General features: G+C 53.6%; 1 protein-coding gene across 1 annotated transcript; it reads left to right on the top strand.

Moving 5' to 3' along the window:
* Positions 1-304: 304 nt before the first annotated feature.
* Positions 305-15320, top strand: DCST1 (DC-STAMP domain containing 1). Its single transcript, XM_065881868.1, has 16 exons — positions 305-365; positions 726-851; positions 1137-1211; positions 5407-5535; positions 5882-6021; positions 6762-6978; positions 7080-7223; positions 7874-7995; positions 8369-8526; positions 10599-10698; positions 10824-10919; positions 11058-11184; positions 11572-11688; positions 12173-12315; positions 12437-12550; positions 15066-15320. Exons 1-16 carry the CDS (start codon positions 305-307, stop codon positions 15318-15320), a joined length of 2124 nt encoding a protein of 707 aa, XP_065737940.1.
* The last annotated feature ends 64 nt before the right edge of the window (positions 15321-15384 follow it).

Raw genomic sequence — 15384 nt, forward strand, 5'->3', positions numbered from 1 at the left:
GCGGAGACTAAACGTTTCACTGTCTCCAGGAGACGCCCACCAGGTTCTGTGGCTCTTAAAGGCCCTAGAATTTCTCACCGAATTCTAAGGTTCCGGAGGGCTTTTGCTGTATCTTGGAATTCTTTATCCAGTTGCAAAGGGATAGGTACGTCTCTAATCTCCACATTTCACGGCAGAGGGATTCAAAGACACAGACCCCAGACAGGCTGTGGGTGAGGCGGTGGAGACAGAAGCAGAACCTCTCGTCCAAGGACATCTTCGAGGAGACTTCTGGGATGAGAGAGGGTTCATCCAGAGCACACTTATGGCCATCAGACCTCATCAGAACGGAGCAAAAGGGCAAAAAAGGAAACTACCCCACACCAGTGAGTCAGTCACCAGAGACCCCAACCCTTCCCAGTGACTCCCAGCGGCTCCCAGCCCCCACTCCTCTCACCCAATCTCTCCTCCAGGACCCCAGCACCTTCCCCCACTTTGGGGTCCCCCAGCCTCCACCCCCTCATCCAGTGCCCTCCTCCGGGCTAGCCCTTTCTTCTTCTCTAGCTCATGTCTGCCCCATTTCCCCAGGGTCCCTCATCCTCCTTCAGGATCCCCCAAGTTCCTGCCACCCTCATCCGGGTTCCCCCAGCCTCTACCCCGCTGCAAGCCCCTAAACCTAATGAATCACGCCCCAGCAGGAAGAGTAGTATGTTGGCCTTGTTGGGCTAAACTCTTCGACCCTTCAGCGGTGCAGAGGTTCCTGAGCTGGGGGCTGCCCGTCTCCTGTAGCCGATTCCTGTGGCGCCAGCGGGGCGAGTTTCCGGTCAGTGCTCTCCTGCTGGGGGCAGGCGCCGGGGGGCTCCTGGCCATAGGTGAGTACAGGGCAGACGTCAGGGATGGGGCCCATCTTTTTTTTTTTTTGCGGTACGCGGACCTCTCACTGTCGTGGCCTCTCCCGTTGCGGAGCACAGGCTCCGGACGCGCAGGATCAGCGGCCATGGCTCACAGGCCCAGCCGCTCCGCGGCATATGGGATCTTCCCAGACCGGGGCACGAACCCGTGTCCCCTGCATCGGCAGGTGGACTCTCAACCACTGCACCACCAGGGAAGCCGTAGGGCCCCATCTTTTGACCTTTGGCTTCACCCTGTATCCTTAGGTCTCTTTCAGCTCCTGGTGAACCCTATGAACATCTATGAAGATCAGAAGATGGTGACGTTGTACAGCTTGGTGGGTTAGTGCCGGGCTAGGGACAGGGACACAGCCCAGCTCTGGGTGCACTTGTTTCTTCTGTTCCCAAGTGCCCCTTGTAGCCCCAGCCTTGTTTTGGCCTTTGAGAGGAGGGAAGAGGCCCCCAGTCTACAGAAGAAGACACAGTCCTTGCCCACTAGAGTCTCCCCAATGTGAGGGACTCCCTATTACCCCCATGATATGGTCCAAACCCCACGACCATTCATAATCCCCATCTCTCCTGACCTCTCTGGTCTTGTTTCCTGCTGCTCCTGATACATTCGATTCATTCACTCATTCATTCATTTAGCACTAACTGAGCACTTGCTAAGGATTCAGCAGTGGACAAAGTTGACAAACACCCAGCACTTTTTTAAAAAATGTCACACTCCTAGAGCTTATAATATATATAACACATATTACACACACATACATACATTGTAATATATAGTGCATACTTGTATATATACATGTGCAGTGACAGCTACAATATAAATCTAATGATTTCTTTTTTTATAATGATTTCTTTTTTTTTCTAATTGACATATAGTTGCTGTACAACATTATGTTAGTTTCAGGTGTACTACACAGTGATTTGACATTTTCAGACATTATGAAATGATCACCATGATAAGTCTAGGAACCATCTGTCCTTGTATAAAGTTACTACAATATTATTGGCCATGTTCTTTTTTTAATTGAAGTACAGTTAATTTACAATGTTATATTAGTTTCAGCTGTACAGCATATTGATTCAATATCTTTATAGGTTATACTCCATTTAAAGTTATTATAAAATATTGGCCATATTTTGGTCAATAAGGATATTGACCAAATTCTTTATGCTATATATTATACCCCTGTGACTTATTTATTACATAGCTGGAATTTTGTACCTCTTAATTCCCTTCAACTACTTCCCCCCTCCCCAACCCCACACCCGCACACCCAGCTCTTTGAGAGTTTACGTTCTCTTTCAAGTTTACATTCTAGTGGAGAGAGTTAGACAACACATGAACAAGAAATAAACAAGAGCATTTCTGATGGTGACAAGTGTTATGAAAAAAGTAAACCAGGGGGATGTGATAGAAAGAGATTGGGAGCTAGCTTGAGTAGTCAGGGAAGGCTTCTCAGAGAAGGTGACATTTGATTGGAGACCTCGTATCAGGAGGTGTTGAGCCACAAGAACAGAAAACCCACCTAAAAGTGGTTTAACCATAGAGGGAGTTTATCATCTCATATAACAAGTTTCAAGGTAGAGTGGTTTTGGAGTTTGGATAATTCAGCAGCTCAGTAAACCCACCAAGACCCAGCTTGCTTTTGACTTTTTTCTCTGCAGTCTTTGATCTGTACATCATTCCTCTTTGGGTCATGAAATGGCTGCAGCAAATCCAGGCATCACATCCTCATACAGGAGTGTCAAAAGAGCAGAACATTCCTTCCTCATGTCTCTTATAAGAACAAAGAAAACTTCCCATAACCCCCCAGCCAACTTCCCCCACACCTCTTTGGTCAGAGCGACAGCACGTGTCCCTTCCTAACACTGTCCCAGGCAAGGGGCTCCGACATGGCATCATCCCCGGTTCACTGAATGATCTACCTCTATGGGATACCAACAGGAAACTACTTTTTCCCTGACCACTGTATTCCAACCTTTCTCCCACTGATGACCTCTCACACAGACCCTTAGCTTTCTGGTGATTTTAATCTAGAAGACCTAGTCCTGCTTCAGTAATTATGACTGTTTTTAGGGTTTAAGAGGTCCAATCCAGTCTACGTCAAGATTTCAATCTCACGTCCATTCTCAAACATCTTCCCTCCTTACCGCCCCCTTGCCCCGCAGCTCAGGCCTGATCCCTGGCGTGAGGTCCTGCGGTGGAGAAGGGGGCACGGCCTGCTCACTCACTGTTTTTCTCCACTTCCTTCCCCTTCTGGTTCTTCTGATGTCAGAAAGGGGATTAGAAGAATTAGAGGAAAAGGGACAAAAGTCTGAAGTCATCGATACTGTTTGAATTCCACCGCCTCTGTGTGGCGAGTGCTCACATCCTGGCTGTCTCGGGGGCCCATTCATGGTCCCGCTGGAGGCTCTGTGTGGACCGCACAGTGCCCAGTTCCCTGCTGAGGGCAGTTCTCTTTGACAGACTTCGAATGAAGCTCCCTGTAGCTCCTACAGGCCACCTGCAGCCTCTTACCTTTAGATGCCTCCACCCAAGCAGGCAGAGGGTCCCCATCCCAGAGGCTTGAGGCCTGCTGCCCTCCACACGTCGGCTTGTCCCAGAGGAAATGCACACATCCTTGCCCTGCCAAACTGGGAAAGCAGGGCCCCTTGCAGCTGCCCCCTCCCCTGTCATGATGAGAAGCGAGTACCACTCTCCATCTTCATGTTTCCCTGACACTCCCGGGAGGCCCTGCTGAGCACGTCTGTGAACTCTCCTCCCTCTCTGTGCTCCCGTGACAGCCCTGGGGTGGCCCTGCCAGGCTCTGCAGCTCAGCGGGCGTCCAGCTGGGAGGGATAGGCCGGGTTCCCCTTCTTGCAGCACCAGCTTCAGAAGGGTTCTCTTGGAGTCTGTCACTGGGCATGAGGAAGTGAACACCCATCCTCTCCTCAGACTCTCCTCCCATGTCTGCCTACTCTAACCACTTCTCTCTACATTCAGAGAACTCAAATTTCTGGTGTTGCCTTTGTATAGACTGGTTGGGGTAGAGGGGTGAAGAACCAGTTTTGCTCTTTCGGTAAAGCCCAGACTGGGATCAGCAAGCTCCATGGGGCTCTCTTTAGAATGTAGAGCAACGCTTGGTCAACAATCGTCCTCAGAATGTAGGACAACTATTTATCCACTATCGTCCTCAGCTTGAGTCTTGGCCAAAAGGCTGGTGGAGCCGGCCAGGTGAAGACTCTAGGAGGACGAGTGCTCCTGGCAGGGGGAACAGCGAGGGCAAAGACCTGAGAGGAGGAATGAGCTTGGCAAGTTCTAGGAACAGCAGCAGGCCAGCGTGGGCGGACATGGTGGGCAAAGGGCTGAGTAGCATGAGATCACTTCAGAAGGTAGTCAGGGGCCAGATCACGAGAGTCGGTCGGCCGTGTTAGGAGAGTCTGGATTTGTTCCCAAGTGAGATGGAAAGTCACTGCATGGTTTCAAGCGGAAAAGGGACATGATCGGATTTCATTTTTACAAGATCCCTCTGGCTGCCTTGTGAAAATTGAAGTTTAGGTTAGCAAGAGAGGAGCTAGGGGACTAGTTAGTCCCAGTGAGAGACGCTGGGGACTCTATGAGGGCAGTGCAGATGGAGGGAAGAGTCAGGACTTGGGATTTGCTTTGGCGATCCTTGGGAGAACGCTCTATCCGCACAGGAACCTTCTAGGTTCCCTGACCAGTTTATGCTGTTCCTTTGGCCTGGAATGCCTAACAACACTTACTCATCTTCCAGGCCCAGCTGACACATCACCTCCTTTGTCCAGCCTTCCCAGCCCCACCCACCCCCGCAGAAATACCCGCTCCCTCCTTGGCTCCCACAGCTCTGTATAAGCACCTCCCTGTGCACTTAGCACTTGTTGTTGCAGTCATTTGTTTACCCGTCTGTCTCTCTCCCTGGATTACGAGCTTCAAGGAGCTCACTGTCTCCCTGCAGAGACCACAGGGAGACACATGTGAAACTGCTAAAACATACCAGGAGGTACACGATTAAGGGCTAAAATTAGGGACCGAGATGGTGAGTGCTGTAGGTGTCAGAGCACGGGGAATATTGAGGTGGCTGTGGCCTCTCTTCTCACTGCTCTGAGCACCAGTGCCTGTTTCCAGAATTTTTCTCTTGCTCTCTCTTCTCCCTCAGTACCTAGGGTTAGTGTGAATCCAGCCTGGAAAAGGGAAGTGTTGGCCCCCTTCCCTAACACAAACCCACACACTCATACACACAGCAAGTCAATCACCAACCATGGCTTTTCAATCTCTAGCCATCTCTCCAAGCCCTTCCACAGGCTGCCACACAGTCGAACTCCGTAAATGGTTCTTCAACAAATGAATGAATGAGTGGTCTAGAAGGCCTATCAGAGTCAGTGTAAATGGGACAAGGGCAGTACAGTGATGGTTCTAGAAGGGAGTTGTGCGGGGCGGGGGGGGCGGGGGGCGGTGTGTGCTCTGCTAAACCTGGTGGTTTAGCGTCCTGACTCTGCTTCGCCACCTCCTGGGCTCTCCTGACAGGCTTGGGGGCCATAGGCTGGGGTACCTCCCCTCACATCCGCTGCGCCAGCCTCCTGCTAGTACCCAAGATGCTGGGCAAGGAGGGCCGGCTCTTTGTGCTGGGATACGCCTTGGCCGCCATCTATGAGGGTGAGTGTGTGCCCCTGGGTACCAGTTAGTGACACTGAAGCAGTGACCCTGGGTGGGCCATCCATTGAGAGCCAGGCCTGGTGAAGGAGAAAGAGTGGGGGTCTAATCTCAGCTGTTCCAACTTGCTGTGTGTCCCTGAGAGAGTTCCTCCACATCTCTGGGCCACCTTAGTTTACACAGAGAAAAAAATCAGGGGTTGAATGAGATGACCTCTCACCAGCTTCTGAGCCCCATCAGTGTACAGTTCTAGAAGGTGGTCACTGCCCGCAGAGCAGGAGCTAGGGATGGGCTGAAGAAAGTTAATTGGCTCTAGAGGGAGATAATCTACCAGGGCATCTTCCCCCAGGACCAGTGGCCAACCTGCGGCACAACCTCAATGAGGTGATAGCATCGCTCGGCTGCACTGTGGAACTGCAGATCAACAACACCCGCTCGGCTTGGCGTGTCTCCACAGCCCCCCTGCGGGCAGTGTTCAAGGACCTGCTGGTCAGGACCCTACACAGGCAGGGCCTAGGGGTCCCTCTCCCCGCAGGGCCTAGATGACCTGAGCTGGGACCCTGGACTTACAGTTTCCCAATGGGGGCGGTACTGGCATTTTTTGGCAGAACTGTTCCCAAACATTGCAGGATGTGCCCTGGTCCCTGGACACTCAATGCCAGGAGAGCCCCCGCCCGCAGCCACTGGGACACACCACACACACACTTCCAAACACCTGAGTAGGTGGTACTCTGCGCAGATGAGCTAGAATGTCAGGAAACTGGGGGCCCTGGCCTTGAGGAGTTTGGAAACTTTGAGGATCAGGGGATGAGGGAATTGGGTACTGGAGATTAGAAGAATTGGAAAGTTGAGGACTGGGGGAGAGAAGGGCTGAGGGGCTTGGGAGTCGGGGACATTGAGATGGCACAGTGGCCTGAGAGGTTAGTGATGAGGGGTGAAGTCCAAGGACCTAGGGAGCCCTTCCTTGACTAACCAGGACCTGGGATGGGAGGCCTCAGGAAGAGCTGGGAGCCTGGGGTGTAAGTGGAGCAGAGGCACCTGGGGAGGAGAGAGGGCTCCCAAGCACTACGAACAGTGGACTGTTTGAGGCGAGAGTCCATCTCTGGGCCTAGGCTCCCTATAGGCTTGAGGTAAGAGCCCAAAGCTTGGCTAACAGGGGAATAACAGGCTGTCTGGCAGCAGAAGCTCTAAGCTCGCATGCCTGACCCCTTTCCTCCCTCCGACCCCAGAGCAGCAAAGAGTCATTGAAAGCCAAGACTCAGAACATCACCAACTCCTTTGAGGAACTGGATGCCCAGGTGAACAGTGAGAGTGGATATGCGCCCGAGGATGCCGAGGGCTCGGAGGAGACAGCCCCAGGCAGAGAGACCCTCCGCGCCTCAGCCTTCAGACACCACCTCTCTACACAGAAGATGTATGAGCTGAAGACCAAGCTGCGTTGCTCCCGTGAGGGGGATCCCTGGGCAGGGTAGGGAGGGGAGGGCCGCCGGGCCAGGGCTCCGGGTCAGGGTGTGGGGACCTCAGACCCACATTGCCCCTTCCCGCAGATGTGGTGAACAAGGCCATGCTAAACTGCCGCCGCTGGTTTGACCAAAAGCACAGAGAGTGCATTCAACGCATCTGGGTCCCACTGCTCAGCCACCTGCTCTGCCTGCCCATGAAGTTCAAGTTCTTCTGTGGCGTTGCCAAGGGTCAGCATAGTGGCAGGAGGGAGGGGAGCAGCAGGGCTAGGGATCTGAGTCCTTGGGGACCACTGGGTAGGTGTAGGGCAGGAAGGCATACAGGAGGGGAGGCTTTCGGCTCTGAGGACACAGCATCCTCAGGGTCCAGCCCTTCCAACTGACCAGCTTTGTGACTCAGGTGAGTTTACAGCAAGGCTCTCAGCTTCGTCTCTTCATCTGAAAGATGGACATAATGATAGTACTCATGCCATTAGGGGTTTTGAGGATTTAAGGGGATAATACATGTAAAGCAGGTAACAGAGCTGGCCCACAGAGGAATTGCTCTATTAAGTATCGGCTATCATAATTAGTTAGTGTTTGGTATGGTTATAGACAGGTGAAAAAAATGGAGGAAAGAATTCAAGGAGAGTGAAGAGGGGAAAGACTCAGGCGGGGACTTTCAGTGGTTAGGACTCCGCACTCCCACTGCCAAGGACCCAGGTTCAATCCCTGGTGGGAGAACTAAGATTCCACAAGCCACATAGTGCGGAAAAAAGAAAGAAAGAAAGAAAGAAAGTCATGGGCAGAGAGACAAAAAAGCAGCATGAAGAGGATCACGGGAAGAGAGGACTGGAGGCCGGGCCCAGGGAGGCCCCTAACATGGCCCCCCTGTCCACCAGTGATGGAAGTTTGGTGCCGTAGTCGCATCCCAGTGGAAGGCAACTTTGGGCAGACCTATGACTCCCTCAACCAGTCTATTCGCGGCCTGGAGGGGGAGTTTTCAGCCACTATTCACCTCAAGGTAGGAGAGGGGCAGTGTGAGGGTGGGGGGCACAGGGAACAGGGCGTGAGGAAAAGAGCAAGGGAGCCGGCACAGGAGGGAGGTGGCTGGCTGTGAGGGAGGGGGAAGAGACGAGGAGTGGTGCTGGGATTGTGTGACAGGAGAGGGAGGGTGCCGACCTGCCTTTGGATGGGTGGTCGGCCAGGTGTGAGGAGGTGTCAGCTCATACAGGTGCAAGACTGTGTCGAGGAGGGCGGCGAACAGAAGGCAGCGGCAACTCCTAAAGGTCCTGGGAAGAGCTGGGGACAGGAGTGGGGCATCAGGGGAGAGAAGCCACAGAGAGGCTGGGAGGCTGGGTCTGGGCCTCTGAGTCGGCACCCGGGCCGTCCACCAGGAAGAGAAGCGGGCTGGGGTGCTGGGCCTCAACACGAGCTGGGAACACGTGAGCACCGAGGTGCGGGACTACGTGAGACGCCAGGAGGCCCGGCTTGAGTGGATCCTGGGGCTGCTGCACGTGCTGCTCTCCTGCACTTTCCTGTTCGTCCTCCACGCGTGAGTCCTGACCTCCACCCAGATGCCCCTTCCTCCGCTCTGGATTGGAGCCCTGCCCTGAGGGAGGCCCTAAGAACAGAGCTGCAGGGCCCTCCTCCGACTCTGAATGTGAATGTTCTTGCGCCTTTAACTTTGCCTTTTTATAGAGCTGGGATCGCTGTTTACCCAAAGGTAAGGGAAATATGGACATTTTGTCAGAAGAAACAGTTACCCATGTTCCCACCACCTTAAAAGGGCGACCGTCTTCATTCATCTACCTCCTTCCGGCCTTTATCCCAACGCTGACTTTTTTTTTTTTTCCACTTTTAGCTTTGACTTTTGATTTTTTTTCTTGCCCTTCATATTCCCCTTGGCTCTGACTTTGTGCCATTTTTATCGTCCAACTCTGCTTTCATTTTCTCCCGCCCGCTGCGTTGGCTGCTACTTTCCCTCCATTTGGACCAAAGTCCTCAACCCCACCCAGCCTGGCGTCCAGCTGGGCTGCCCGGAGCCTCACTCGGCTTCCCTGCTGACCTCTGGACCCTTTATTTCCTGTCTCCACCCCCAAATGCCTGAGATGGGCAGTGGCTGGGCAAGGGCGGCCAAAGGGGCGCCTGCTCTCTCTGCCCCTGTTTGTGGGGCTTAGAGTGACAGCAGGTGAGTGGTTATGTGTGTGCCCAGGGCCCTGTGGGACGACGAAGATCAATGAGCCATATTCCTGCCTTCAAGAAACTCAGAGTCTGGGGGAGGCAGGCGAGGCACCCACAAAACAGAGATGGTTCAAGGGCTGTACTATGGACTGGCTCTCGGGACTGGTATGGGAGCTGAAGAGGGGCCCCTGCAAGGGCCATAACTGGGCTTCAAAAGGCTGCAGATGGGGAGCTACGGTCAAGAAGAGGAAAGGTGTTCTCTTGCACCAGGAATCTGGCATTTGTGGGATGTGGAAGGCAGAGGCTGGGGTTGAGGACTGGGCTGAAGTGGGCATGGCCAGAACAGTCTGGAAATCCCTGCAGGAGGGCCCTGAACTGCCCCACAGTTGCAAGGTTGCAGGGTGGACTGGGACAGCCTGGAGGCAGGGAGGCCAAAGTGGGTCAGAGATTAGGGAGCCTGAGTGGAGTGGGGCGTGGCAGGAAGTTGGCCTAAGATGGAGGGAGGTAGGGGGAAGGTGCAGCAGGTCTCAGAGCCAGCTTGGGGAGGGAAGGAAGGAGGCACAGAGTCAAAAGCCACTTCCAGGTTTTCAACCTGGGTGAGGTCACTCACTGAAGGGGCTGAGCTGGCTGAGGGGCGGAGACCAGACTCAAGAGGCCCAGGCCCAACAGTGCTAGGTCTCTCCACAAGGGGGCGCCCACAGTCTTTCTTTGCATTTATAGTTACTTCTGAAGGCAAAGATGTGGATTTTTACAGGGTCCCAGAACCAACAGCATTGGGACTTATGTTTCACAGTTTACAGAGCTTATTTAATGTACTTATACAGTTTTAAACACATTTCCAACAATTAACATTTTTTCCTCAGGAAACTGAGTCATTATGTGGGACTTTGGGAGATACACAGAGGAGAGTTACATTTGCATGGGCACACACACGCACACACGGAAAACATCGCCTTATGCGAGGGTGTGTCAGAGGAGAAGGGAAATGATGCCTGAGACAAGTTTTGCTTGAAGTGACCTCCGGGAGATGTTTTGAGGGCTCGGCCAAGAGGCAGGGCCTTGAGAGGTGAACGTGGGAGTCAATGGATCAGGTGATTTCTGCAACCTCGAGGGGTTTCCTTGTCTCCGTTCCTTTGCTCCTGCTGTTTCTTCTGCTTGATATTCATCCTGAAAGTTCCATGCCTGGGAAACCTTCTCCTACCTCCCAGGCACACGCATGCACTTACACGACGCTCCCTCCCCTCCTCACCTCTGTTATGTCTCATCAGTGTGTATGTGCATGTCTTTCACTGGACCGTGGACTGCTGGAGGGCAGGGCAGAGCCTTCTTCTAGGACGCAGATGGTGCTCGGTGCATGCTGGGTGGCCAGCTGACTGTGCGTCAGGGAAGCCCATGGTTGGGGGTGGGTGAACCTGGAGGCGATGGAGACACCCTCATCCACAGGTGCTTCTCCTATGTGGACAGCTATAACGGGGACATCCGCTTCGACAACATCTACATCAGCACCTACTTCTGTCAGATCGATGAACGCAGGAAGAAGCTGGTGAGTGGGCACAGCCCTGCCCAAGGGTGCTCTGCTCTGTGCCCTCTGTGGCTTCACGCTCCAGGAGGGCAGAGGGGAAAGGGAGAGGGCGCTCAGTGCTCTCACCGTGTGGGCGTTTTTCCCAGGGCAAGCAGACTCTGCTGCCGCTCCGCAGCGCTGAGAAGAAAACCGTCATCTTCCCCTGGGACCCCACTCTCCAGGCCACAGAAATGAGAAATGTGGTGAGGATGGCACGGAGGGGAGGCCCCTGGATCCTACTAGAGGCAGGATCTGCAGGAGGGAGGGCAAAGGCGTCAGAGGGGACTCCATGCCAGGGCCAAAGGCACTGCCCAGCTCTGACCCTCCTGCTCCCTGGGCAGATGAGGGAGCTCATGGAGACACTGCCCGTGCTGCTGCTGCTACTACTGCTGTGTGGCCTGGACTGGGCTCTCTACTCCATCTTCGACACCATCCGCCACCACTCCTTCGTGCAGTACTCCTTCCGCAGTGAGCCCGGTCCCCACTCCAGGCTCCAGGCCCAAGAGACACCCCCCTGGAGAACTCCCATCCTCGTGCAGTCACCCCTCCCCAATTCTTCCAATTTCGTCACCTCCTTCTGCATCTCGCCCCCCCTCCCTGTCCTCCTTAGGGTCAAATATCAGCCCTGCAACCTGACAGCTATCACTGGGGCCCTCTGTTTCCACCCCCCTTTATATCTACCCAAAGGAGGAATTAGTACTCAGTGAAGGGAGGGAAAGTCTTGTGCACTTGAGAAGTATTTGTATGCCTTGACCTCTCCCCTACATCCAGTCCCCAACCTGCCCCATCCTCTTAACTCCAACTCTTTCCTGACTCCCCGCCCCACACACACCACGTCCCCTATCCTGGCTTCAGGCAGTCATAAACTGGAGGTGAAAGTCGGGGGGGACTCCATGCTTGCCCGGCTTCTTCGGAATACCATCGGAGCCCTGAACACCTCCTCGGAGACGGTGGTAGAATCCAACAACATGCGTGAGTGATGCTGAAAGTTTGGATCAGAGGAATTGAGGGCTGGGAGGGCCAGGGTCTTTCCAAGACAAAGAGTTGGGGGACTGGGCCTTGGCTGTGGCAGGATGGGGGTTGGCGTGCTTGCATTGGAGAAATTAAACTAGGGAACATCAGGTCAGGCTTGAAGAGTTGGAGGATGACAGACTTGGGTCAGAGGAGCCTGAGGTCTGGGGCTTTGGGGCCAGATGGTCCCAGCCCTCTGGAGCAGTGCTGTTTAACAGAACTTTCTGCCGTGATGGAAAATTTCTACATCTGTGCCAAGTTGAGCAAATAGCCTCATGGGCCTAGTGGCTGTAGTACCGACAGCACAGCTCTGCAGGGTGAGGGGCAGGCAGGAGGAGAACAGGGTAATCAGAGATTTAACCCACACCCCACTGGCATGGGGAATTCAACCCAGAGCCGCGGCCAGTCCTGGCCAGACCCCTGATAGGCCTGCCTCCTCTGCCAGCCTGCCTGCCCCAGCCCGTGCCCCTGAGTACCAGGGCCTATTTGAGGGCTGCACTACCAAGCGGCCTGCTAGTGTGTCTCTGCCTGCTCCAAGCTTTCAGCTACCGGCTCCGGAGGGTCATCGTAGCCTTCTACTTCCCCAAGGTGCGCCTCACCCCGCCCTCTCCACCCTTGCATGCACAAACACACCAGCCTGAGCCCAGTTCCCCACAAGCCCCATCTTTGGGGAATGTCTTCCTCCTCTGTACTGTCTCCCCGGCCCCAGCGTGAGAAGAAGCGGATCCTTTTCCTCTACAACGATCTCCTGAGGAAGAGAGCAGCCTTCACCCAACTGAGGAGGGCCACCATCGTGAGGCGGGCGCGACAGCAGAGGGCTCCTGTAAGTCCAGGCCTGTGCCCCTGGCTGGGTCTGAGAACTGAGGGGGAGAGGCATCTCCCCTCAGTCCACCCAGCCCCCCCACCAAGGCCCCAGGCCTACTGATGCTCAGTGAGTTCTGATGGGATGCATGCCAAGGGCCCTGGTCATCCAGCTCCTGGAGGTCAAGGCTGTGTCCATCTCTGTGCCTCAGGATTCAGCCCAGCCTGAGATCCTAAGTGGACCATTGGGGAGCAGGCAGAAAAGGGGAATCAGATTTGATACCATCAGGTCAAAGGAGAGCAAGAGCGGTTCCTCAGAAACAAGGGACCCAAGACAAAGCCACAGGTTCTTCTGAGAGGGCTTCAGACCAGAACCTCAGTGCAGTCCCATCGGTGGGTGGGGTGGGAGATTGGTGGATGAGGGGAAGCAGGTGGGCTGGGGATCAGGGAGGCTTCATGAAGGGGCACGCAGTGTACAGAAAGGGCACACCGTGGGAAGAAGCAGGCTCCAGCCCACACTCCCTCATTAAGCTGTGTGACCTTGGCCACGGTCTTCATTGGACCTCAGTTTTCCCTCTGAAGAATGGGGAGTTTGGACAGATCTGTAAGGCCTGCTCACTAAAGATCAGTAATAGAGTGGTGGTCAGGTGTGGGGCTCTGGTGCCAGAGAGCCTGGGTTTGAATCCTGGCTCCTACCCTTATTACCATGACAATTGTGTGATCTTGAACACACATAAATGCTGAGCCTTGGTTTTTCCCTTCTGTAAAATGGAGTTAACTACTCCGTCTAGTTGTAGTAAGGATTAAATGAGTTTCACTGTCACGGTGCAGGCACATAGCAAATTCTGTACGCGTGTTAGTTGTCACTGTGTGATCCTAGGCAAGTGATCACCTCTCCAAGCATCAGTTTTCTTGCCTGAAAAAGAGATGATAACAACAATATCTGCCTTACATGGTTATTGTTTGAATTGAGTTAATTTACTTACAGTTTCTTGGTACAGTGCCCAATACAATTTAAAAAGCAAGTGGCAGTCACTCTTATTTAATCAGCACTAACAAAGCTCATAAAAGTGAGAGACTGTGTTTGCTTAACTTTTTCCTCCCGTGCCTAGATCCCCCAACTCCCATGACACACAGCAGGGGCTGAATGAATGTCTGATGAAAAAATAAACATATTACAGGATGAGGTGAGCTCCATGTCCTTCTATTCCACCATCTTGATCCAGCCTCCTAAGAAACTCACTGAAAATGAACATACTATGATTCCATGACCAGATCATGGAGTTAACTGGATTTTGATGGGTAGGTGGAAATGTGAAGGGCATTCATTCCAAGCTAAGGGAACAGAATGTGCAAAGACTCAGAGTCCAAAGGGAATGCCAAGTGCCAGAGCTAGTCTAAGGAGAAACTGGCACAGAGGATGCAAAGTTCAGGGAGGGGTAAGTTGGAGCAGAGGCTAGAGAGAGACCAGACTGTGGAAGGCTCAGAAGGCCAAGCCCAGGAGTTCTGCCTTTGTTTGGCAGGTAGTGGAGCCCCTGGAGTTTCTTTCTTTCTTTTTTATTTTTTAATATTCATTTATTTATTTGGCTGCGCCAAATAAATAAATGGCTCTTAGTTGAGGCACACAGGATCTTCGTTGCAGCATGCAGGATCTTTAGTTGCGGCATGTGGGATCTAATTCCCTGACCAGGGATTGAACCTGGGCCCCCTGCATTGGGAGCATGGAGTCTTAGCCACTGGACCACCAGGGAAGTCCCAACCCCTGGAGTTCCTTTTTTTTTTTTTTTAATATGTATTTATTTATTTGGCTGCTCTGGGTCTTAGTTGCAGCACACGGAATCCCTATTGCTGCCTGCGGGATTTTCTTCGCGGCATGCGGGATCTTTTAGTTGCAGCACGCAGGCTCTTAGTTGTGGCATGTGGGATCTAGTTCCCTGACCAGAGATCAAACCTGGGCCCCCTGCGTCAGAAGCACGGAGTCTTAACCACTGGACCACCAGGGAAGTGCCCCCTGGAGTTTCTTGAGCAAAGAGCATCTGGTAAGGTGGCCTGAGAATTCCTGGCAATTGTGTGGAGAGAGGGTGGGAGAGCGAGAGAGCATAATGAGCCAGGCTTGTGATTTGGAATCAGGGTACCTGCGTCCAGGCAGGTTTGATTGTTCAGTCTGTGCCTTTGGGGAAGTCACTTAACATTTATGAGATTCATCTTTCTCATCTGTAAAGTGGGGGGGAACACAATAGTTATAGTCTTATCTGTCCTACTCACTTCTCAGCCCCACGGTGAGAATCAAATAAGGCGTTTATGGTAACGTGATGCTGGTAGTTGCTGTTACTGGCTGGGACAGAATCGAGGCTTCATCCTCCCACTCTCCATCACGGAGGGAGGGAGGCTCTCTAGGACCCACTTGCATAGCACCCTCGCCCTCCAGGGGTCTTCTTTGCCCAATCTAGCTTCCTCCAACATGTGGGCATAGTCAGGCCTTGAGACTTCAGACAAGAAGCGCTAACAGGCTCTAAACCCCCCTTGCCTCCCAACAGCGCCGCCACTTGGCGGACATCCTGCACCGCCGCTGCCTGTCCCTCTTGCGCCCCTGGCTGCGCAGGCGATGCGTGGTGTGCCAGGCACCCGAGACGCCCGAGTCCTACGTGTGCCCTACGCCGGATTGCGAGGCAGTGTACTGCCGGTCGTGCTGGAACGACATGCGGCAGCGGTGCCCGGTCTGCACACCCCGCGAGGAGCTCTCCTCCTCAGCCTACAGCGACAGCAACGACGATGCTACCTACGCGGAGTGAAGAGGCGTCCTGCTGGCTCTCCCACCCGCTCCTTCCTGTTTAATAAAATGCTTTGTACACGCCT

This window comes from Phocoena phocoena, chromosome 1 (genome assembly GCF_963924675.1).
Source record: "Phocoena phocoena chromosome 1, mPhoPho1.1, whole genome shotgun sequence".
NCBI lineage: Eukaryota > Metazoa > Chordata > Mammalia > Artiodactyla > Phocoenidae > Phocoena > Phocoena phocoena.

Coding starts and splice junctions, on each gene's coding strand:
- DCST1 (XM_065881868.1), top strand. CDS start 305: ATGGCCATCAGACCTCATCAGAACGGAGCAAAAGGGCAAAAAAGGAAA. Junction 366..725: donor AAGGAAACTACCCCACACCA/GTGAGTCAGTCA, acceptor TCGACCCTTCAG/CGGTGCAGAGGTTCCTGAGC. Junction 6,022..6,761: donor CAGTGTTCAAGGACCTGCTG/GTCAGGACCCTA, acceptor CTCCGACCCCAG/AGCAGCAAAGAGTCATTGAA.